The following is a 23,573-nucleotide window of genomic DNA, read 5'->3' on the forward strand; positions in this document are numbered from 1 at the left end:
GTTTTACCATTGGGATGCTAAAAGCCCGAAGGTTCACCATCGGATCTAAGTTTGACCCTGGTTATTAATTAGAGGTAGCACCTCCCTGCTGAGAGAGGCAGCACACACACAGCTTATACACCATCTCTGTTTCTTTCTGTTTCCATCTCTCTGTATTTACATAGCCACATGAAAACATACTCTCTTGGTGTGTAAGATTGGTAATTTGCCATAGCACATTTCATCTGCACAGTGAGGGATTGTGTGTATTCTATGAGGGGGTTTTGTACTGCAGCTGGACAATGAAATGCTTCAGAGACAACTGCTGCACCGAAACACAGGAGAGCACTCTTAAGACACATCAGGCATTGTCAAGGCCATTTCATGGTATTTTGCTTTTTTAAATAGCTTTCAGATTTATTGGATACATAACTGTAAGGACCCAAGAGTATGTTTTATGAATTAGTAAAGGTGGTTTTCAGTATTTCAAAATGACCATTTCTGTATCTTTAGTATCTGACAATACAATGAGAACATGATTTTTAACTCTTATTTTACTTTTTTCAGGCAAAAAAAAAATACTACATATACTATAAAAGCCACTGGTTGGGTAATAGTGTTGCTTATTCTCAAAATGACTCATCTGACACAACCAATATAATCCATTTTCTTAACCACGTATCTGATTTAGGGTCACAAGGGGGCTGGAGCCTATCCCAGCTGTCATGGGGCAAGATGTGGGGTACACCCTGCACAGGTCACCAGTCTATCACAGGACTAACAAAGAGAGACATGCAACCATTCACTCATTCAGCCAATTTAGAATCACTACTAACCTAATAAGCCCGTCATTGGACTGTGGGAGAAAGCCAGAATACCAAGAGAGAAAAATTCAAGCTCCACAAGGAAGAGCCCCAACCGGCCAGCATGTTATTCCCATGTCTACTGATTACTATCATAACTAAACTGCCATTATTGCAACTACTAGTTTTAGCATTACAGCGTGTGAGTGATTTGTCCAAGTGGTTTTCCCGTACTCCAGCAGAAGCCGTTGGGTACGCTTGGTGTCAGACACCGTATGATCTCTGAATTTTCTCTGAAGGTATTAAAAAGTGCACAACTAGAATATAGTCATATTCAGCATGCAAGTTAATATCCATTCATGTTCCCATTAGCTGTTGATCAGACACCTATTACTGTAACACCATACCAATTATAACACTTCACTTAAGCCAGTACATGCATAAAAGGTAACAGTAATGTCTGTGAGTCAGTTTGTGCTCATAGACTAATGATATCCAAAATATTCTGCACTTTTTGTCCTTGACAAAAAAACAACCTAAATCAGTTATTAAGCCACCGATTTATCAGCTATCAGCTTCATTTCAAGTGGTAAAATAACCTTCATGTGCCTGTTTCACATCAGAGCAGTTTTACAACTGGATGATACAGTTGCTTGGCAGTTTAAGAGATCGTCCACTAGCCAAGACTTCATCAGTTGGGTCACTTAGATAGCACTTACACAGCAGTGAAAGCCTACACCCACTACTGATGCTGATCCTGGACAAATATGTGCATTTTTGCTGGTGTGTATTTGTCCCAAAGGGTTCTGTGGAGGAAGAAAAGTCTTGATTTCACCATATAATGTGACCATAGAGGGTTTTTTTTTTTAATGCATCCCGTCAGTGAGGCTAGCTGAATGTCCCTCTATGGAGTTCTTTCATAGAACAGTAAGAATCTAGTAGGCAGGCAGGAGAGTCTAATAAAGCAGCACAAACACACACTGACTCACAGTGCTGTATAAAATTATTTCTCCTTGGGGATTGTTTCATACAGTAAGATACTGAGAAGCACTGCGGACCCATTAACCACACACACACTGCATATGTTGGCTATTGCAGGCTGTGTAATACAGGAAAAACATGTAGACACATACTTGCTGTATACTTTAATGAAAATCTTGCGAATACTTTCAGTGGTCTGTGTTTTTGTTCATATTTTATACTCAGGCATTTTTTCTTATAATAGAGGAACCAACTCTCTCCTAATGTCTTCCTCATATCGCCGTCATTCCTTCCATTCTTTCTGTGTGTTTCTCGTTTGTCTCGTATCTGATCCGTAGAGCTCTGCTGCAGGTCTGGAAAGTGTGGAGAGTGATTTTTTTTTTTTTTTTTTAAGCTTTCTGACGGAATAGTGTGAATTACTAGTGTGAGGACAGCTGTTACGCATATGTTAAGCATATTTTTAGAGCAGTAAAGCCAAATTTGGAGATTTTTCTTCAGATATAGTCATATTACACATCCGTCTGGGAGGGATAATGTCCTTACTGCACATCTACCGTCAGCAAATATAACTCAGAGCAACAGAGAGGGTTTGAAATACAGAATGTGTAGGATCCCTTCAGCCTTTAACGCCCAATTTTCTCTCTGCTTTTCTTTCCTTCTCAGTCTACCTCGCTCTCTCCTCCAGAGGGAAATGTTCAGTAATGTATTTTGTAATGGACTGTAACCTACTGGCAGGTCCTCCCAGGAAAATACTGTAACTAGAGCCATTTACAAAGCTGATAACCACCATCAATGAGTGTTAGTGTGTGTATGTATGTTTTTCTGTGTCATAACCTATTTCTGTGTGTGTGTGTGTGTGTGTGTGTGTGTGTGTGTGTGTGTGTGTGTGTGTGTGTGTGTGCTCTTACACATATAAATGTGTATGTGGTGTTTAGGGAACAAGTTGTTGTGCAGGAAGGTGGTTTTGCTACTGATGACTATTGGAGATGCACTGCAACAAAATGCACACAAACCATATTTGTGTGTATTGTGTGTGCAGCAAATCAGGGAAGACTCAGAATCACAAGTGACAGCTACTTTGATTTACTGTCAGCTTTCATTGTTTCATCGATCCTGCTAAAGAACGGAGTGCAAAATTATTTTTTTCACAAAATCCTATCTATATCTACTTTTAGTGAACTTTAGCTTGAGAGGATTCTCACATGCCAGACCAGTGAAATTATATTTTACTGTAAACCTGTCAATGTTTAAGTGGCAACTGAAGATGTGTTTTTATAGTTAGAAAATATGCTAAGTAAGTGACTGGGAAAGGTAAGCAGCAAGTAAGAAACAAAAGTAAATACAGGAAGAATGTGCTGTGTTCTGGATTAGTGGGTAACATGGAGAATTTATTCCTAACATTTGTACTCTTCATATCTATGGTACTCTCCTGCATCCCAGATGCGTCTGAAAACTGGCTACTGAAAGGCATTAAGCTCAAATTTGCAGTGTAGACCTGGTAGCGGGGTCAGATCGAGGTCATGGTCTCACCATAAAGTTCATTTGAAACCGAAACAATACCACTTCCTTCAAAGGATCTTGGTGCAGTTGTTTTGGTTCGCACCCAAGTGCAATTACCATGTTCACGCGTAAACCAGTGTACGGACAAAACAGGACAGGTGTAAAAACACCTGCGGAGGTGAACAACAAAAGGCACTGCAGAGAAGAAACCAGATTATCCAAACTAAAGTCAAAATCAAGATAATCTAAACTTAGAAAATAGTGTTGATCTAAAAAGTTGATGGAGGAAAAAATTGAATCCAGAAATGTACTAGGAGACAGAACCAAGCTTGATGAACTGACAAAAAGCACACCGAATAAATACACACAAAGGAGAGCAGGTTTACAAGGAACACACAAAATCGTGGCTTGCAGTGTGATTTAAAGCCATTTGTAGCATGGAACAAAATAACGTGGCACATGCACAGACAGAGGTCCTACTCCATGTTATGTGCTCTCTGGCACAACCTTTAAATGAGATAGGAATACGGTGGCTGGACTATACGCAAGTGCACATTGTTGCAGCACCAGTGACCGACAATTTTTTAGCATCAACAACGGAACAAAACACAGAGAAATGGACGACAAGTACAGTCCAGACTTTACTAACCCAGTATGATAACTCTGATTATCTCATATCATCGTTCATTGATTGTCATCTACTAACTTAACCCAAGCATGTTGGTTTCATTCACGGTCATGAGATCACTTTATATGGCTAATTGCAGTTTGCTCAGTCATTTAGAGCACTAAAAACTGTGCCTGAAGCATTTTCAAATACACCTTTAAAGAGTATCCGCCAACAGATTCGTGCACAACGCGCTACATAAATCCACTGTCAGAACTCTACACTGTGTAATGTGTAGTGCAAAATGAATGTATTTAATAAAATTGAAAACTTCAATATTTGCAGTTCTTGTGTGTAAAAAGTAAAGACAACAGTTGGTTAAAGAGCTGAGGAAGAGTTCAGAGAGAGAGAGAAAGATGTTACCGTGTTGAGGATCCTGTCATTGAAACACATGGGTTGTGTGTGTGTGTGTGTGTGTGTGTGTGTGTGTGTGTGTGTGTGTGTGTGTGTGTGTGTGTGTGTGTGTGTGTGTGCTGAGTGACGCTGAGCACAGCTCGCAGAGTGTGGACAGATGCTGCTGGGATTAAATATACTTTAGCCACACACACACTAACAGCTCTCTTAAAATGCTTCCTCTGCACTTAAATCCTAGTATTCCCCAAGGACAATAGTGTGTGTCAGTATGTCTTATCTCTGTCTGTCTGTGTGTATGTGTGTCCTGGGAGGTCTTGTCTCATGCGCTCAGAATGCATGTATCTGTTTTGCTCATCTCACCTTCATTCCTGCACTTACACAGACACACAGTCAACAAGAACTTTTGCTTTTTTTAAGAGAATCAGATTTGTAGCTCTGAGTACTAAAACTGTTACCTTTGGATTAGTGTGGACTAACTGATGTACTTCTACTGACTGTAGTGAAGATTGCATTTTTTTTTTTAATTTCATGGAATAAGTTCTCCCAGTATTCTGTTTTCTGGTGTGCATGCCAATCTACCAAGAAATGGCTTAGTGAACTATGCTGAGCTTAAAGTCAGAGTTTTCTGTGTCACAAAATTGGCTCTCTTTTTTTCCCTGGATGGTTTAAAATCAGCTGGAATCGCCACATTTTCACTGATTCTTTTGATGCATTATAGATTTTCTGGTTCTTTTTTGGGGATGCATTTTATATATGCAGATTGTTAAGCTGTACCTTTCTAAACCCACTAAATGAAGCACCACATTGTCACGGGAATATACATGTATAATTGTTCTTGTATTTGATTCTAATCAGTTGCTAAGTCTCTTTTGCACTACTCGAATACAGAAGGCACACCAAGAATACCTGTTCAATCACTTTGATCTGCCGGCAAACTAAAGCAATTTCCACGTCTCCATTATTAGGCTGTGGGGCGGTAACATTTAATGTCTAAATGGATCCAGCTTAAAGTTACAGAGCTTTAATGTGCAACTGCACCTTAGAAAAAAACAGCAGTACAGAGAGCGCACCAGCAATAAAATAATTAACTTGAATTAAAATGTTTATGTTAGTGCTCTGTGTAATCCCAAGATTTAGGATTTTCTGCAGCATTAATCTTTTGTCTTATTTGCAACAGTGTTGCATTTTACTGGTATATTTTTTGTGTTTTTTATAAAATTTTAAATCATTATTTTATCATCATCATCTAATCACATCTCTGATTGGAGTAGGTGGCACTCATAGGGACCATTTTGTCCATGTGAGTGTACACAGAGCCTGCAGCAGAAAGCCCTGCTTAACAGAGAAACTGATAACCACAATTGTGATACCCGTTATCTCCAACTGGGGTTTTAGGTTTTGTTGAGTCAGCTAAGGCAAAGAAAGCCTGACTTTGTTGAACTTACACTCCTCCAGTGTTGTTAGCCTTGACTTTCTGCTTCAGGCACCGTGCACGCTCACATAAACGGGGATATTTGAAATTTCATTTGACTTGTCTTCCACACAAAATGGGCTGATAATGTGCTGACTACTTCAGTGTGTGACAGTTAAAGCTGTGGTGGTTAAAAAACCCACACACTCACAAAACCCAGGTGAGGAGCAGGTGTTTGGCAGACCTTTATTAGTTGACTGCCTGTATGTTCAGGAGCAATCCAAATACATACACACATATATAGCATATCATATAAACATATGTAGCATATCATACTCATTAAATAACATAAAGGTTTTATTAACTTTATAGTTTTGGGATAGTTCACAATTATCTAGTGGCGTGTATATAAATCCCACTGTATTTAAAAGGCAGTGCACACAATGGATCAACTGTTGTGGCGGGATGTTAAACTAAGCACATTGTTTTTCTTTAAATGAACTACTTTACACTTTTGCTGGGGCTGAAAACAGTGCAGGAGAGTCTTCTTTCAGTCTCAGCTACAAGTGTGGCAGTATGTAATTAAAAACAGTGCACAGATCTTCATTATTAGAAGCGCTTTCTCTCTGTGTGCCTCTGCCTCATTTTCTCTCTTACCCTGCTTAAATTTGCCCATCAATGCATGTCCATCTGTTTTCCCCTTTAGTATTCTTGCAAAATCCTTATTATAGGCAGTTTTGTTTTGTTCATGTTTGTTTTGGTATTTTGCATACACTAAAAACTAAAAAAAAAAATCATCAAATTTTCTGTTCTCCTCCCTCAGATTCTCTCTCCTCTCCTGGATCTTAATCAGAATCGCAGTAAGCTGAAGCTGTACATCAGTCACCTGACCTCACTGTGTCAGGAGCGAGACCCAATCATATTGAAAGATTTTGCCCCGCCCCCCGCCTATCACCGTTCTGACTCTGCCTCCTGGCATACACAGCTGCACAGCATGACGCAGGAACAGGTGAGAACTCCTGGGTGCGTTTGTGAATCTGAGAGGGAAAAAAAATGGGGGGGAAATGAAATGCAAAGTGAAGACATCAGTCAGTCCTGTGTTTCAAAAGTGTGTGTGTGTGTGTATGTAAGAGAAAGGGGGGAACAAGGGCGAGAGTGTGCTCTATTTTTGAAAAATGTGGGAGAAAAGTGAGAATATTTTGTCACTCCTCATTTATCAATTCTCTAAAACTCTCCAGCGTGTGTGTTTGTGCGCTTGCTTTTGCATGCTGTCCGTGATGACATGCGTGAGTTTGCATGCTTGTTCTTGCTGTGAGTGTGCGTATGTGTGTAGGAGTAGGGGCACACACACTGGCTGGCCTGGCAGGTTTTTGGCACTGCTTTTGACATTATTGAGAAGATTTACTCCAGCAGGTCACCTGACGACAAGCGCCTGGCTGCGGAACAAAAACTGTTTCAGACATTTTATTTTACTGGGAGTAAATTCTGCTTCAAGCTTTTGGCAGCAGGGAGAGGGTTGGTTCATATACAGTACAGGGAAAGGAGGGGAGAGAAGTATATTTATTTTACTGTCAAAAGAGTTGTCATCTTTGAGAGGGAGGAGAGCAAAGAGAACTGAGGATAACAAAAGAAAAGGTGAGGCTTCGAGAAAGTTACAGAAACAGTGGCTGACCTGTTTGCTTACATGTTGCTGCATTATCATGGCAACCAGCTATGTTTTCAGATATTCAATATATACAGTATATTATTAAATTAGAAAAAATTGTGGCTCTCTGCGGCTTCCGCTGTCTCCCTCTCTGTCTTTTTCTCCATATTGAAAACATATCAGGCGATACATGGTCGCTACATGTGGTATGCATTGAAAAACGTAACTTTAGACACACTCACAGAGCTATGTGACAGAGTGTGTGGTTAGGGTACAGCAGGACTAGCTTTCTGCAGTCTTTATGAAAGCCCTTTTGTGTGTCTTAATGCAAGGAAATGTCTCTGTTTAGCAAAAAGTGTTTCAAATACAGCGCTGTACGGTGTCACTTTAAATAAACTTTCAAAATCGAAAATTAACTTCTCATTTAATCACTGTACCTTAAATGAACAAAGAAACGGTCTGGAGGCCTTTCATGGTTATTTTTCACCATCAGCCTGCTTTCATTAAAAAAAAAATGTAGACTGTTCTGTGGTCTAGTGGCTGAAGAGCTACATTTTCAAAAGAAAAACGTACTCTATTAAAACTGATTATGTGGGCAGCTGTGAAAGCTTATCTAACAAGGCTGAATGCAGCCTGCAGTATTTTATCCCTAACTTATATTTATAAAAATATTGAAAACATTTGCACCAAACTGTGCTCACAGCCACATCCAAGTCAAATGTACAAGAGAGGAAAAAAGATTTTAATAGACCATCCTACCCAAATTACCACAAATGACTTACTTTTTTTTTTTACATTACCACTAACCATTTTCATGGCATGGTGCAGTGTTTTGATTTTTGTTGTTTTTCTGGCTTTTGCACATTAATTTTGCTGCAGTGGCAAAATCAACTTGAACTGCCCCCCCCCCCCCCCCCCCCCCCAAAAAAAAAAAAAAAAACTTTGCCTGTCTTTACTGTTGTCAAACTTATCCATGTGTATTATAAAGTAGTTACATACTGAATGACAATTGGACAATTTCTCTGTCCACATTGATCACAGGCTCCCTCACTTATTGGATGATACACATAAAGTTAACAATCTCCCTGTAATACCATGAGCTGAGGAAGAATTTAATAATTGTTACCAGAAGCAGCTGACCTTAAAGTGGTACTTATCCCTTATTTTTGGTCATATATATGTATTGTTGATGCTCATGTGGTCAGAGTGTCAAATAATAGGATCGGTGTATCTTCATATAATCAATGTGAGCCACAATTCAGACTTCAGTCTGCTCAGTTTTAGACAGTTGGATGTGTATGCTGTTAAAGAGAGCGGATACCCTTAATATAAACCTCTCAGCTCTGGTTTGACACAGAGTGCCCACGCACCTGCTTTTCAAACCTTCTGCTTATGAGGGTCAGCCAACCAGAGCGAAGCTAAAGGAGAAGTAGAGGAGCTAAAGCGACTTTTTTCTGAACTAATTAAGTAACAGGGCTGCATCCACACCCAGTGTAGGATAAATAAGGATTATTTTGAACTGCGAATTATGCAAAGCTACTTTTGTAGAATATGGAAATTACTATAAAAGGTCTCCTTTAACCTGTTTGGATTTCTTCAAAAAAAAAAAACGTGCCTTTTGATTTAACATGAATATCTTTTAATTCCTGCACTAGGAAGTTAGACTGGAGTTTATGAATAGCTGAGCTAAAGGGCCCTATAGATGGTAACTGATTAGGTTGCTTACACTACTGACAGAGTCCTCTGTATGACACCATTGCAAATTAAAGTGTGTTCAAAAGTGGGTCAGATGTTATCTCAAACATGTTTACAGCTCTTTCAGAAAACAATTATAACTGATGTGTGAGGTACAGATCTATTAGATGGACATGGTTTTTAGTCTGAAGAGTGACTGTGTTACTGTCCTTGGACTGCTGAAAAATGAGGCACCATTCAGCATTTCTTACTGATAAAGGCGGAAAGACTCTTTTACTGAAGATGGACAATAACTGCTGTGGTTCTCCTTTCAGCCTTTTGGAGACATCATTAAATTCGAAGCCTCGGTCTCCACGAGAGAAAGCCCCAAGTGTGTTACTCTCCTCTGTTTGTCCAGAGTGGCGAACAGTTGTGTGTTTGAGATCATATCTACTGTGCTTTTCATGCAGTCCCACAGATTTTTATTGTTCATTAAATTAAATTGTGGTTCTCTTGCCTTCTTTAGATGTTAATTAAGTTATTTTTGTGCTGCAGACAAGCCCAAAGAGTATTTATTCCTAAAAGCCTGTCTTTCTTTGACATCCTTAGTGATGTGTGGCTAACTGTTGAATAAGCAATTACACCCACTCACAACCCCTCCTGGGATATTTGGTCACTGGAAGCTTTAAGTTATGAATGATGCTCCGGTCTTTACTGAGCAAAGTGTTTCCACACTGTTTTGTGAGTAGAGCAGAGACCAGGGCTGGGGTCCATTTGATTTTCATCTGTACGTGGGGGTAACATGTTCTGTAGTGTGGTCATCCACTAAATGCATAAGTGCAAAATTATCCATGAACTCTGACCTTTCTTCTAGCACTGACAGTGGATTGGCAGCTTTGGTTTGTGCTGTTTTAAAACAAATATGGACTTCAAATGATTTGTAAATCATAGTCCCACTTTTTTTGGAATTGGGGTTGTACTCATTAGTCATTTTTTATACTGTTTTTTGTGGGATGTTTCCCTTAACAACAACACAGTTTGAATCTTTCTTTTTCTTTCTCCCTTTTTCTCCAAACCCACCCATACTCAGGCACTGCCACTTGGCGCCATGTGTTTTGATTTTTTTTTTTAAAGACCCCAACCCTGCCTTTGTACAATCGCAGACACACACTGCCAGTCTTTCATTCAGGCCCATGTTTCTCGTTTTCCTTCATCATGTGTCACCATCACCCTGGCTGACCCTTTTAATGCACACACACACACTCACACACAGACTCCATCCAGACCACCATGTTCCAGTGTGCCAGCCTCTCTTCTCTGTCTTGTGGTGAGTGTGTGTGTTTTACAGGCCTCTCCCTGGCTCTGTTAAAATGCCTGGCACTCTGTAAACCCATTAGGATTGCACTAAAATAGCATGTAAAACACATAGATGCAGACAAAAACTCACAGACGGAAACCTACACGTCAGGCACCCACATATGGATTAACATGAATGCACAGCAGTCATGAATGACCATTGGAGGCTTGTCGATCTCGCTGTGTGCTTCTGTAATGTGGCACAAACACAAAACCTTTACTAACATGGCCTCTGATGCACTGTAGCTTTCTTCTGTGCTGTGCTGCTTGAGTGAGAGCCAACAAAGGAACCTCGCTCTTGTGTTAGAGGAAGTATTGAAGTCTCAGTCAGTGCCTCAATCACATATAGCCACATCTCCAAAAGATGGACAGTGCAAAATACAAATATGGAGGGAACACAGTGATTTATAAATTATTTAATTTAGAATTGTAAAAAAAAAAAAAAAAACTACATATCAAATGCTGAAATAAGAAACTGTTTGGTTTTCTTGTTTTTTTTTTTCTTGGATAAATATAGAAAATAGAACACCAGCACTCTCCAAATAAATATTTCACTGTAATTTTTAAAGGGCAAAAAGAAGCTGTCATCAGCGTAGTTTAAGACAAACAACCACAAGATGAAATTAAAGCCGCAAGCGGCGATTAAAGGCCCTCGCGACCTGTGAGCCCCCGCGAACCCCCCGTGGCCTGCTTGAGAGCCGCTGCTCCTTCCACATGCGAACCGCCTTCCCTGCAAAACACCTGCCCTGCGAACAGCTTGCAACCAACCAGCAAATGTAATCCCCACTGGCAAAAGTGGAAAATCTTGGCAAGGATGGACATGATAACACTGTTGATTCTATCTGTTTGTCTGTTTCGAAGTTTTCTACCTTTTTTCATGCATTTCAGAGAACCTAAATGTGATTGTTGCCATGTAATGCTTTGGTTCCATCTGTACAGCGCGCTAGTGCAGTTGTTGCCCTGAATCCATGAATGTAAATTAAGTCTTGTGCAGCACATAAGAGAAAAAAATGGCAGGCAAAGTGCAGAAAGAGTGCGTGAGTGATTGCGCAATACGTGTGACAAGGTTGGGGTTTCTCCATACCGACGTGATCTTGACATTGGGGTGGTGGTCAGGGATGCAGCGTGAAAAATAGGGCATGGGTCCAATTGACTTTTTTGATGAGAAGTATCTGAAGAATGTTGAAACAAATTTTCATGCCTGTCAGAGAAACTAATTTCAGGGACCTCCATACAAATCTTCATTTTGTTCTGTAGGGGGCGCTATTGCAGCAATCACCATTGTTTCTCCATTTACGGATTCAGTGCAAGTCTGTTCATAACTGATTCCATTTTGGGGAAGATCGAGCAAAGCATGTGCGACTGATGGCAGGAAAGAGGACAGGAAATTTTCGTAAAACGAAGGCCAACTTCTGGGGCCTAGTGTGACAAGACCGTTGAAAAGAATACAAAACCTTTGATAACTTTAGATGCCCTATGTCTGTAGATGATGCTGAGCCATTTTGGTGATAGTGGGTCAAATGCTGGAGGAGAAGATGTCTCAAATACAAGGTGAGCGAAAAAAAAATGGCAGGCAACGTGCAGAAAGAGTGCGTGAGTGATTGCGCAATACGTGTGACAAGGTTGTGGTTTCTCCATAGCGATGTGATCTTGACATTGGGGTGGTGGTCAGGGATGCAGCGTAAAAAATAGGACATGGGTCCAATTGACTTTTTTGATGAGAAGTACCTGAAGAATGTTGAAACAAATGTTTCAAATACAAGGTGAGCGAAATTGCTGACTCGGCAAAAGGTAAATTTCAAGCCAAGGATTTCCTGTGGGTCGTGCAGGGGTGCATCAAGAGGATTTTTTGTTTGTCTGGACATGATCTATGTGTGACAAGAATTTCATGACTCTAGGTCAAACTTGATTTTGGCTTCTCCCATAGGGGCCTGAAAAATGAATATTCCAGGGGGCGGTGTGGAGCCGCATTTTTGAGTTTGTTTTTCGCGATATTAAAATATGTAATTTTTCGCCGGACCTGACCCCTATGCAAAAATTGGTGACTTTTCATGCATGTTCATGGGGTCAAATTTGGGTTTGAAGACGGAGAAAGTATAATAATAATAAATAAAGAAAAAAAAAAAGGGCCTAAAAATCCAGGTGAGATTCCAATATCAATCAGAAATCAGAGCTGTAATTACATAATGAAAAACATCTGCAGAAAAAACATGCCAAAGGTAGCAGACAAATGCCAGCAGTCCTAATCATAATACACTCCTACAGTTCTACAAAAACAGCACCACCATACACAACCCCCACACTGAAATAGAAAAAACAAATAGAAAAAAGTGTTTCCACTAAAGTTATCAGACAGAAAATACATAAACATTCTGTAACTAAGTGAAAAGACTTCATATGAAATATCACAATTAAGACCTAATCACAAAAACAGCTTAACAATAGTTCTTCATTCAAGCTGTTAGGGCTTTCTGTGTGTAGTGCTGGCATCCGACACTCTTCCCTTTGTAGCAAATGATACCGCCTTTTTAGGAGGAAGTGTCATTTCTATGCTTGGGAATTTATGAGAAGTTGATTAAATGTTAGACCTTTTTTCATGCTTGGAGGATAACTGCTGAAATGCTTTTGCACTACTGAAAAGTGCAAAAGCATTTTCTATTAATGCAAGTGTCATAATGTAAGTAATGTTCCCACCTGTTTTTGAATGAACACATCAAGGAATGAAAGCGATTCCCCTGAAAAGTTCACCACTGGCACTTTTGAATTAAGATATACCTTAAGCATATTGGATTCATGGACTACACACAGAAAGCCCTAAAGCTTCAATAAATGTTAAGTTTTTTGTGATTAGGTCTTTCTTGTGATATTTCAGATAAAGTCTTTTGACATAGATACAAAATGTTTGTGTATTATAACTTTAGTGGAAACACATTTTTTCTGTTTACTTTTCCTATTCCAGTGGCTGATGCTGTGTTGACACTATTTTTGTAGAACTGTAGGATTGTATTATGATTAGGATTGTTGGCTCATGTCTGCTACCTTTGGCATGTTGTTTTCTGCAGGTGTTTTTCATTATGTAATTACAGCTCTGATTTCTGATTGGTTTTGGAATCTCAGCTGGCTTTTATATGTTACAATTGTTGTTTGTCTTAAACTACGCTGATGACGGCTTATTGAAGTGTTTTTTTCAGGAGAGTGCAGGTGTTCTCTTTCTTTTTAATATTCCCTAAGACTGTGAACCTATATGCCCTTTAAAGTTATAGAGTTGAGAGCACTATTGCTATGTATTCTGGATATTTTTGGTAAATAATAATGCACAGTAAGACCAAAACTGGTGTCCATGGCATAAACACTGCAATAACATTTAATGCAGTAACATTTAATAGATGCAAATACAGGATAAGAAGTGAGAAAACTTGCCTGAAATTTCAATTCACCTTTCAGACGCCTTCTTAGTTTTCACTTTGTATCAAACAACTGTTGTCTGACAAACTTACTGGACAAAAATAATTTTCAATATATAATATGACAGCTGGGATAGGCTCCAGCCCCCCCGCGACCCTTAACAGGATGTGCGGAAGCGAATGGATGGATGGATGGATGGATATATAGACAGATGTCCTGGGCAAATTATACTTTACACCCAAAGGAGCTGCTTGGCTGTGGAAATCAATGCCATGAAGCTCCCAGTGCACCCTTTTAGTGCTGATGTTAATGCCGGAGGAAGTTTGGCGTTATTCAGTTAGAGCATTGGCAACTTTTACTATGCATCTCAGCACTCAGTCACCCTGCTCTGTAACCTTATGTCTGTCATTTCAAGGCTGAGTTGCTGTGGTTCCTAAATGTTTCCACTTTCCAATAATACCACTTAAAGCTGTATCATGGAATATCTAGGAGGGAAGAAATGTGACAAATTGACTTGATGCAACAGAGGCATCCTATTATAGTGCCAATCTTGAATTCAGTGAGCTCTTTAGAATGACCCATGTTTTCACAAATGTTAAGAAGCTCAGAATAGCAGGGGACTTATAAATCGGATGCATGTCTCACTGCACATGTGTTGAAGTAGTGTGGACCGATATAGCTGATAAAATGAAAGAGCATTTGTTCCATGAGATGTGAGAGTGATGGACGTCTCAAACGGTTTGAAAAAACACTTTTAGTGCGGTTTGGCAATTTTTAAAGCACAGCTGCTGTAAAACTAGGTGATTACACACTCAAGGTACCTTTTTTTTTTTTTACTTCAGTTAATTTTTTGTGAGGTGCAAAAGCAGCAGAAGAGTTCTGCAAATGAGACCATTTCATTTGAATTTGACATTTGAATGACTGAGCCCTCTCTCGTTGCCACTGTTCTGACATTTACTCAGTAATAACGTTAGAATAATGAAACTTAACATTATCCAGGTCAGCCTTTACGTGTCATTTTTCAGCTAAGCTAAGCACAGTAGTGAGCTTTTAGCGAAAGGCCAGTTTCACTAATGATGATGGATCTGCCGAAGACATTTATTTTACTCTTCTGTTTCAGTGTGTTTGTTTCCAACTCTCTCTTTAACCTTAGCTGAACTACAAAAGTAACAATGATTCCAATAGCGAGGTTTTACTAAAAGAGCTGTTTTCGGTGCCATAGTCATAATAATAACCTTTATGACTCGATGACGTCTCTAACGAGCACCGAAGAGAACTGGCGTCATACTCTTCCACACACTCACGCACACACAGGAAGCCTCTCTCGCGCGCTCTCTGGCCTCCATCTGGCCACAAGTGTGAAGGTATAAGGATTGCCTGGCTCTGTGTTTGCGTATGTGTTTGCTTAACTGTGTATTCGAAATTGTTGTCAAGCTTAGGTTAAGTTTGTTGTATATTTGTCTAAAACTATGAGAATGTATGTGTGAGTCTTTTTTTAGTCCATACTGTAGACATCTGCGTGTTTGATGCTGTAAAAAAAAAAATGTATTAAGTGTTGTTGGCTGAGTTGGACATTTTATCACTGCTCTTATAAATCCTGCTTGAATTGTCAGCCCATGACACTCTATCTGCTAATACTCAAATGGCTCCCAGTGAGTGACCGTGACTGTTTCTTAGCCAACTGAAATTGGAGAAACACCACGAAAACCAAGTCCTCATATTTACGACTCTACAAGTCATTGTAATGAAAGAAAACACTGCACAATTACAGACTTCAAATGTCTTTGTTGTTACAGTGTGATCTCCAAATAATAAGCTTATCAGAGAGAAATGAGCTTTCCCTTTGGTTGTTTTTTAAGTTATACAAGTAATCCGTGAGGTTTCCGCAGTCCCACAGCTGTTAAGTCTACTGAAGTGACTCATGACTTTTTAACAAACTTCCACTGAAAAAAAGCAGCACCATTATGCTCCTGCAGCCTGAGCCATGTTACTTTTATAGAGAAAAGAAAACCAAAGACTCTGTGGCTGTTATGTGGGGATAAGAGCAGTGAAATTAGCAGTTAGACAAGTAATAGTCAGTGTTATTCATAATAAAAACATTTTGTTTAAATTGGGCCCTTTAAATGAATTTAAACCTATGATAGTTAACTTGGCTCTCGAGTGATTCTAAATGGTATTACCTGTGTTACAGCAGGTGCTAAGACACAAATGTCGCAACATGGCTTTCTTGTTTAACCTAGCAACCTCAGTGATCACCAAAGAAGAAGTTACTGTTTCACTACCTAGAAACATTGTTAAAAATAAAGTCTTTCGCTAACATATCTACTCCTTTTTACACATATGTTGTATTTGTGGATATTTTCTTTGCTTATATTATCCACGTGAGTATGAGTGACATAAATGTCATCATCAGATGGCAAGCACGAGGGTCCATACCTGTCAATTTTTTATGACCATGCAGACTTATCTGTGGAAAATTTACATTACAATGAGCCAACAAGGAACACACCCCAGGCAGCAGACTTTAGGTTTCAAAGAAGTATAATTGGAATGACTACTCAGCTGTAGTGTCTCCACCTGTCTTTATCTGCAACAGAGTATAATCAAAGCCTAAATCCACCAATATTGCTGAAGATGAAGCTCTAACGCTAGCAGCTTACCAATACTGGCTAACGGCTAGATGGCTACGTAGCCATCTACCCCTTAAAAACAGCTCATTGATAAGGGATCAATTATTAACTATTGTAAGGCCCTCTGGAGGGTTAGGGTTAGGGTTAGGCTGCTTATGGTCTTAGAGTTTTAAAATGAAACAGAGCGCAGCACATTGATTTAGCAAGTATGTGACACCATAGATAACAAAAAGGGTTAAAAACTACAGTTTGGGGGTATGTACATGATGATGCTTATACATCAAGAAAACTGCCATAAAACTCCTGTAGTATTAGCTTCTAAAAACAGGCTAATGGCCTTACAGGTGACCAGCATATGTACTTCCCTTTTGATTTAGCATGGGAAAATTTCAGCATGGTAGCAGAACTGAAAAAAAGATTTCTAGGCAACCAAACTAACCATAGTGTTATTTTTAATGGGTTTTACTAAGAACAGACACAAGAGATTTCATAATAAAAAGTTAAAGCAAAAAGGCTGTCTAATTTCTCTTTAAATAAATCTTTGATAGTATGCATTTACAAAAAAAAGTCTACAAATTAAGCCTTTCATACAAATTAGGTTTCAAATGCACACTATCATGTTTTCTCAGCTCTACACCCTGATGCCCTGTGGCAAATTGATGCCCTCTTCACAGACTGGCAGGAACAGCATGTATCTCTAGATGTGTCTGTGTGAGGACCTGTGATGGTTTTAAGGTCACTGATTGGGGGAATTTTGATGGACAGGACATACAAAAACAGGACAGGGCAGAGTTGGAACTTTTAACATCACAACTGATAATGCAGAGTGTGACTGCAGTACAACAATGGCAGCGATATTCCACTTGTGAGGAAACATATCTGTTTATGTGGAATTTAAACATCCACTGGGATTTTTTTAAAGTCTACTTTTTAGACTGTAGGTGTGGTAACAGTTTCCTAGTGTAACTATTTTTCTTGACTGCTTGCCTATCTGTTTTTGTGGCTTTGCTTATCACAGTAGTTTAGTGTGAATGTGCAGCCTCCAGCATACAGTAATGGCTAAAGTTGTTTTGGGGTTGTTGTTGTTGTTTTCATCGATGCAGTTTCTCTTAAAGTCCCAGAGGTCATTTCTTTACATTTTGCACAAACATTTACTTGGACTAAAGAATAAACCAATTATTTGTGGCCTAAGGTCAAGGTCACCATCACCTGACCAAACTGTTCTTTTGGGAGGGAAATAACTCAAAAATTCTTAAACTAAATACAACAAAATTTCAAATAATATCAAATAAGATAATATGGTGAAGTAATGACATTTTATACCCAAATGTTCAAGGTTTTCTAGTGTTTCACATTTGAATGAACACTGAATTGGTGACTCTAGCCTATTAAATTAAAGTCAGTACACATATAGTGTTATTTGAGCCTAAACGGAAAGGATATAAACAATATGGTGGAGGGATTCAAGACCAGAGAAAGCTGAACTTTGAGAGTTTCACAACTGAGAATGAATTCTTGTGATTGCTGTGAGATTAGATTAGATCGGACTAGATGGATAGAATTAATCTTGATTTACTTGGGAAGATGTTTCGCTTATGGCTTCATCTGAGGTTTTCACATATTTATATAGAAGTAAAAGAGCATCTGTCTGTGTGCAAAGGAAGCTGTAAGACTGGAGTGAAGTAGAGAGATGAGATGGAGGGGGGGTGGAGAAGAGAGGTTTGGGAGCTGAGCAGACATTTAGACCCATCTATTTGTGTCGCACTGTGGTCTGGGGTCTCTCTAAGCTTTCATTAGGCAGCTCTGCTTCCTGCTCCAAAGATGATTGTTTTCTTTCTAAACACGACACAGAGGTCCTCAGCAATCATCACACACACACATGTGCACACACAGCTATGTATCCATGACAGCAGAGGACAATGCATTGCATTAGTTTCATGCTAAATTACCATAACCATTACGTGATTCATCCTGAACCCAAGTTTTCATACTAGTTAAGTCGGTATAACAGCTTTATGTCTTGACAGTATAAGTAAAGTAAGTGCACAGAATCACACACACACACACACACACACACAGGCCTTTGTCGGTCATTGCAGACAAGCTGCTGGTTTTAATACAGATTTATTAAATGCAGTCTTAATGGCTTTACCAGTCGTCCTCTTTTACATGCATTTGTCATTTCCTGTCTTTCACTTCTTTTACCTTTGATCTTCCCCTGTCTTTGGTTATCACTTTTTCCTTCCCCCTTCCTCTTCTGTCTTCTTACTCTCCTCTCTTCCTTTTCTCTGATCTTTGAAATATTTTTCCCACTCTACGCTCTCCTGTTGTCACTCACCCTTGCCGAATCTCTGCCCCCTTTCACTTTGTGTCTCTTATACCATTTTAGCTCTCGCTTCAATCTCTACCTCTCTTTTCCGCCTTTATCTTTTTCTGCCTGCCCCCTTTTGTTGATGATAAGAAGCGAAGTGATGGTGACAAATGCAGGTTAAAGATTTCAATTCACCCACAACAATATATGCAAATAAAATGCTTTCTACTCTGAGATTTCTGGTTTCTATTTGAAGCTCCTAATTTTTTTTTTTAAAGTGTCAGCTATTGTAGAAGTGCAGCTTCATGCGTTTATGGTGCAGACATTTCCTTCACCAGGTTTAAGTTCCTTTTAATGCTCCATGGCCATGCTGGAGGAATTTACTTAAGTACAGCCATAAAAAACATTTTACAGACCTAACAGATTTCTGTGGAACAATTAATTGGAGACGTTGTAAATTTTGCAAATTCACTACTTTATGCAAGCAGACAAAACTGCACATATGGTGCGCGTGCACGTGTGTGTGTGTGTATGTGTGTGTGTGTGTGTATTGTGGGAGAATTGTGGTTGTGTGACTGTGAAGATGCATTTCAATAATGAATTTCAAAACTGTGCTGACAGACAGCTGTGCAGTTGGTATATCATGCAAGGCACACGTCTTTATCCTTCTTCCGTCAGTCGCACTTTTTCTTATTTAAAATAATAATGTGGCTTTATATATGTGTTGTGTTACTAATTTAAAATGAAAGTAATACACATTTTAAAAAATGAAACACCTACAGGTTTGAAAACACTGAGGTTTCTTTGAGTGCACCACACAGGTTCTTTTCATCTTTTTCTCAGCTGTGTTCTGAGATTTGATGACTGGCCGCAGATAATGACACCTTTTCTAATGTGAGGGAAATTGTTCAATAGCAGGCTTTTAGATATTTTAAGATAAATTGCTCGGCTTTGGGAAAGTGCTTTGGACCCTCCCTACCTTGCTTGATGTCTTTCTTCTTTAAGAGCATATCCATTTTTTCAAAGCAGTTAGGCTTTCTTTTGTTGCACCTGTACATGTGCATTTTTTTTAATGTAAAGTACCAGTACCATTTGAGTAAGAAAACCAAATCAAACCCCCCAAATAAAATCTTATACAATATTAGCGCTGTGAACTGGTTTATGCTAAATTGCCTCCATTGGCCTACAGGGAGGTTACGCCTACAGTGTGTACAATCAGTGCTGCAGTCTGTTTCTGCAGCCATTAGTGTTGCAAGTCCAGCCGTGTATAGTCACTCCTCGAGGGCCAGTTTAGGGTTTTAGGTCTTGCTCTGCAGACTTGGTTCCTTTTAAAAGTATCCCACTGTAGTTGCCACACATATATTCACAAGGACCTTTATACGCAGGTGGAGAGCTCTCAGATTTGAGTGTTTAATCGCCTGTCCCTCCCAAATAACTCCTCCCAGAGACTGAGCTTGTAAAAATGAATATGTTCCTGTAGTCAATTTGGCTGATTATATAACCTAATAAAATAAAATTACCAACTGATGTTGAATTGCCTGCAAAACGCTTCCCATGAATTTTTCTTTAGAAACTGCAGTGCTTGAACGGTGCAGTATTTTAGTCCTCAAGGAGCAGTTTTAAGGCACAAGTCCACAAGCTCTATTCCCACTGCAGCTTGTTAGCTGCCTGGGCAGGAAAACACATACACACACTCATTCAGTCACACTGCTTTGGCGCGTTTGGGCTTGGCGGAGTAAAGGCAGCCAACTTCTAAAGCAGTCTACATACAGTATAAGCCGGTTAGAGTATAATGGTTTAAATAAAGGCGGGCAGAGAGAAAGGGATTATGACCGTCTGTGTAGGCCTGTTATTTATCCCTTTGCTGTTCTTCATAAAGGAGTTTCTGTAGCACCACTCAGAGATCCTTCATAAACCGTCTGCGACTGTATCTTTACTTCCTGCATTTATGCTCTTTCAGGTATCATCAGGTAAAATTTTTTAGACTTTTTCTGTATCCCGACATCACCCTCTATCTCAAGTGTTGTTTAAAGCAGATATATCATTATATATCATTAATGAAAAGAGAAAAAAAAAAACTGCCGTTTCACCTTCTCTTACCCTAAACATTTCTTGCCTTGCTGTAGTGCTGTACTTTTTTCTTTCAGTTGTAAAATGTTAATGTTCTTGCAGTTGTGTGTTTTATCTTTTTTCTTTTAAAATGGTGGCAAGTGGTTAAGAATGATTTCATTCAGATTTTCACATGGTGGAGCTGAAATCTTTTCTAATAAAAGCTAATTTAGCATTTCATTTTGTGAAAGTGCACCATTAATGCCCACTGACAGACAAGACTCAGCCTTCTGTATTTGCTTTTGACTCTCAGAATTTCTTGCTGAATGTCCTGCCATAAAGAAGTTAAAAAATATGCCAATATGCCGTGGGTGGACCGCCTTTCATAAATACAAGAAAACATATTTTGGAAATCTGACAAAAGCTTGTTTTAAAATAATTATTATATGGGTACGCTGGACTTCTCTGAGAAGTCAAATTAATCAAGCATAACATTCAAGCTCTAAATTAAATTTTTCTGTTAAAGAATGCAAGTAAATCAATTTAATTTGGCATCTTAAAAAAATGATAATGTGCTTTACAAATTTTTTTCTTTTTGTGAAACAGTAAATTTGAAAAATCCTAGATAAAAATAATTATATTTTAGAATCAAAATTATATTTTTGATTAAAGAGCTCGTGCTCATTGGTGGATTAACCATTACAGAAGCATAAAAAATAGTTTTAGTCATTACAATACTGTTAATTTAGGGCAGCTGTGCACTAAAGCACTGCATGGATTGGATTGTAAATTTGACCTTCCTCTACCCTCAATTTCTAGCTGATTTATATGTGAATGAGTTGTGTTGAATTTTACACAGAAATTAAAAGGTTGTTTATGCTTTCTCCAACTCTTGTCTCAGCGCCTCAACAGAGAGCAACAGTAACTAACATTAACTTAGAAATTAAGGCTACTAATCACTACCAGCTCCCAACACATGAGAAGTCCAGTTCAGTCACTCACATTAGCAGAGATGAAGCCTCGCAGACAGCAAAAGGCTATATGGATGTCATTGTTGGCATACCTGTCAGTCAAAACACCTACACCACACCTCTCGCTTCAAGTTATTTAAAAAAATATGCTGTAAACTGATTTGAGGAGCCATGGGTTTGTACAGCAGGATTCACACGCCTTAATTAACCACAATCAAAGCAGGTTAAAGTTATCTGTAAATATATGGACAGAGACAGAGACTGGTCTCAGAATCGTCTGTAACTTAAAAACTAACAAAGTAGCGAAGCATAAGATGTGTGTTAAATTTTTGTTCTTCTTCTCTCTCTTCTTCTTTGCTATTTGTTCATTTCTCGCTCTTTGTTAAACTCACCACATTTATCTCCGTGCAGAGTTATGGTTTCTTTAGAAAACATAAGCATTCCTCTGCGAAGAGGTTCAAGCTTCGCAATGTATGTCAAAGGGCCAGTGTACACACACACCGCACCTTACCCTGATTCTCATGCTGATAACGTGTGTGTGTGTGTGTCTGTTTGTGTGTATATGTGTGCATGTGCTTGTGCGTGTGTGTGCATGTGCGTGACAGATAGTAATCCATCACCATAATGGAGCTTTAATGGCTGCAGTAAAAATCATCTTCAACAAACTCTCTCTCTCTCTCTCTCTCTCTCTTGCACAAACACACATCTTGTGTGTACCTCTGTCTACCTTGTCTACCTCTCTGTTTCCCACAATCCTCTCTGCCACTCCATAAATCAGAACTCAAGCTTACAGCGTTCACTTTAGCCTCACGCTGTGCACTCACACACACCTGGCATGTCAAAACCCAAACCACTGGATCACACACACCAATTCAATAACACCTACACTCATAAACAGACACACACACACACACACAGTTACAAGAGTCATGAATCTGGCAGAATTTTCCCGCTTCCATTATTTCATCTGCGTTTCTCTGTGACCACACACTGTGATTGCATGAGACACGATCCATGGGAGCTTAAAACCAAAACATCCAAACTTGTACCTCATACCTGGAAACTGTTTATATTTAATTTCTCTGGGTCATTAACAACTTTTGGATTATACATAGCAGGAGAGGAAGTTTATTGCTTAGTAACAACAAGACTTTTCTTCAACCGAGTATTACATTTTGCTCACTTTCTAAAGAACGTTGGGCCTTGTTTTTCCTAGTTTTGGCCATCATTCATGATATCAGTCATCATATCAGTTATGAGAATATTGTTCTCCCTAGGTTAATTGTAACAATTTAAGAATGTTGCAACTCAGCTTTTTAATGGAGCCCATTATATTTGCAGGCATGAAAAACAAGGGGGTAAGCAAGAGGGCAATCAAGGTCATCTTGACATTCATCTTTGTTTTCATTACTGAAAAAGGGGCTCGTATTGGATGTACCTTTATAATCACTCAAAATAATTTCAGTCAGGACCACTTTGGTCAAAAGAAGTTTGTTATTCTATGTGCAATAATTTATATTTGACGGCACAGCTCTGTTCTATGCAGAGACGAGCAGGAAGACCTCTGGTATAGAACAGAGCAGGCATCAGTGACAGCAAAACCGAATAAAGAAGAAACGGGTAGAAGTGGGTTGCAAAGGAGCTGGAATAGCAGCTGTAGACAGACTAAAAGTAACTTAAATAGCATACCCTATATGAGATTTGCCAATATGTAATGTAGGATGCCAGTGAGATGAACTGCTATTAACTGGTGTACCCGCAACTGTATTTGCCCAATGAAAGTAATGGGATAATAATTAATGAAAATCTTCGCGTACTTCATTAACTTTTATTTATA

At 39.1% G+C, this 23,573-nt stretch overlaps 1 protein-coding gene across 1 annotated transcript in view; it reads left to right on the forward strand.

Annotated features, from left to right (window-relative positions):
* LOC115773805 (ELKS/Rab6-interacting/CAST family member 1-like) overlaps positions 1-23,573 on the forward strand; it is a 124,604-nt gene that overhangs the window by 81,769 nt on the left and 19,262 nt on the right. Inside the window, exon 21 of the mRNA XM_030720722.1 lies at positions 6,519-6,704. Coding sequence (XP_030576582.1) covers positions 6,519-6,704 — 186 coding nt within the window. The remainder of the gene's footprint in view (positions 1-6,518; positions 6,705-23,573) is intronic.

This window comes from Archocentrus centrarchus, chromosome 23, assembly GCF_007364275.1.
Source record: "Archocentrus centrarchus isolate MPI-CPG fArcCen1 chromosome 23, fArcCen1, whole genome shotgun sequence".
Classification (NCBI taxonomy): Eukaryota; Metazoa; Chordata; class Actinopteri; order Cichliformes; family Cichlidae; genus Archocentrus; species Archocentrus centrarchus.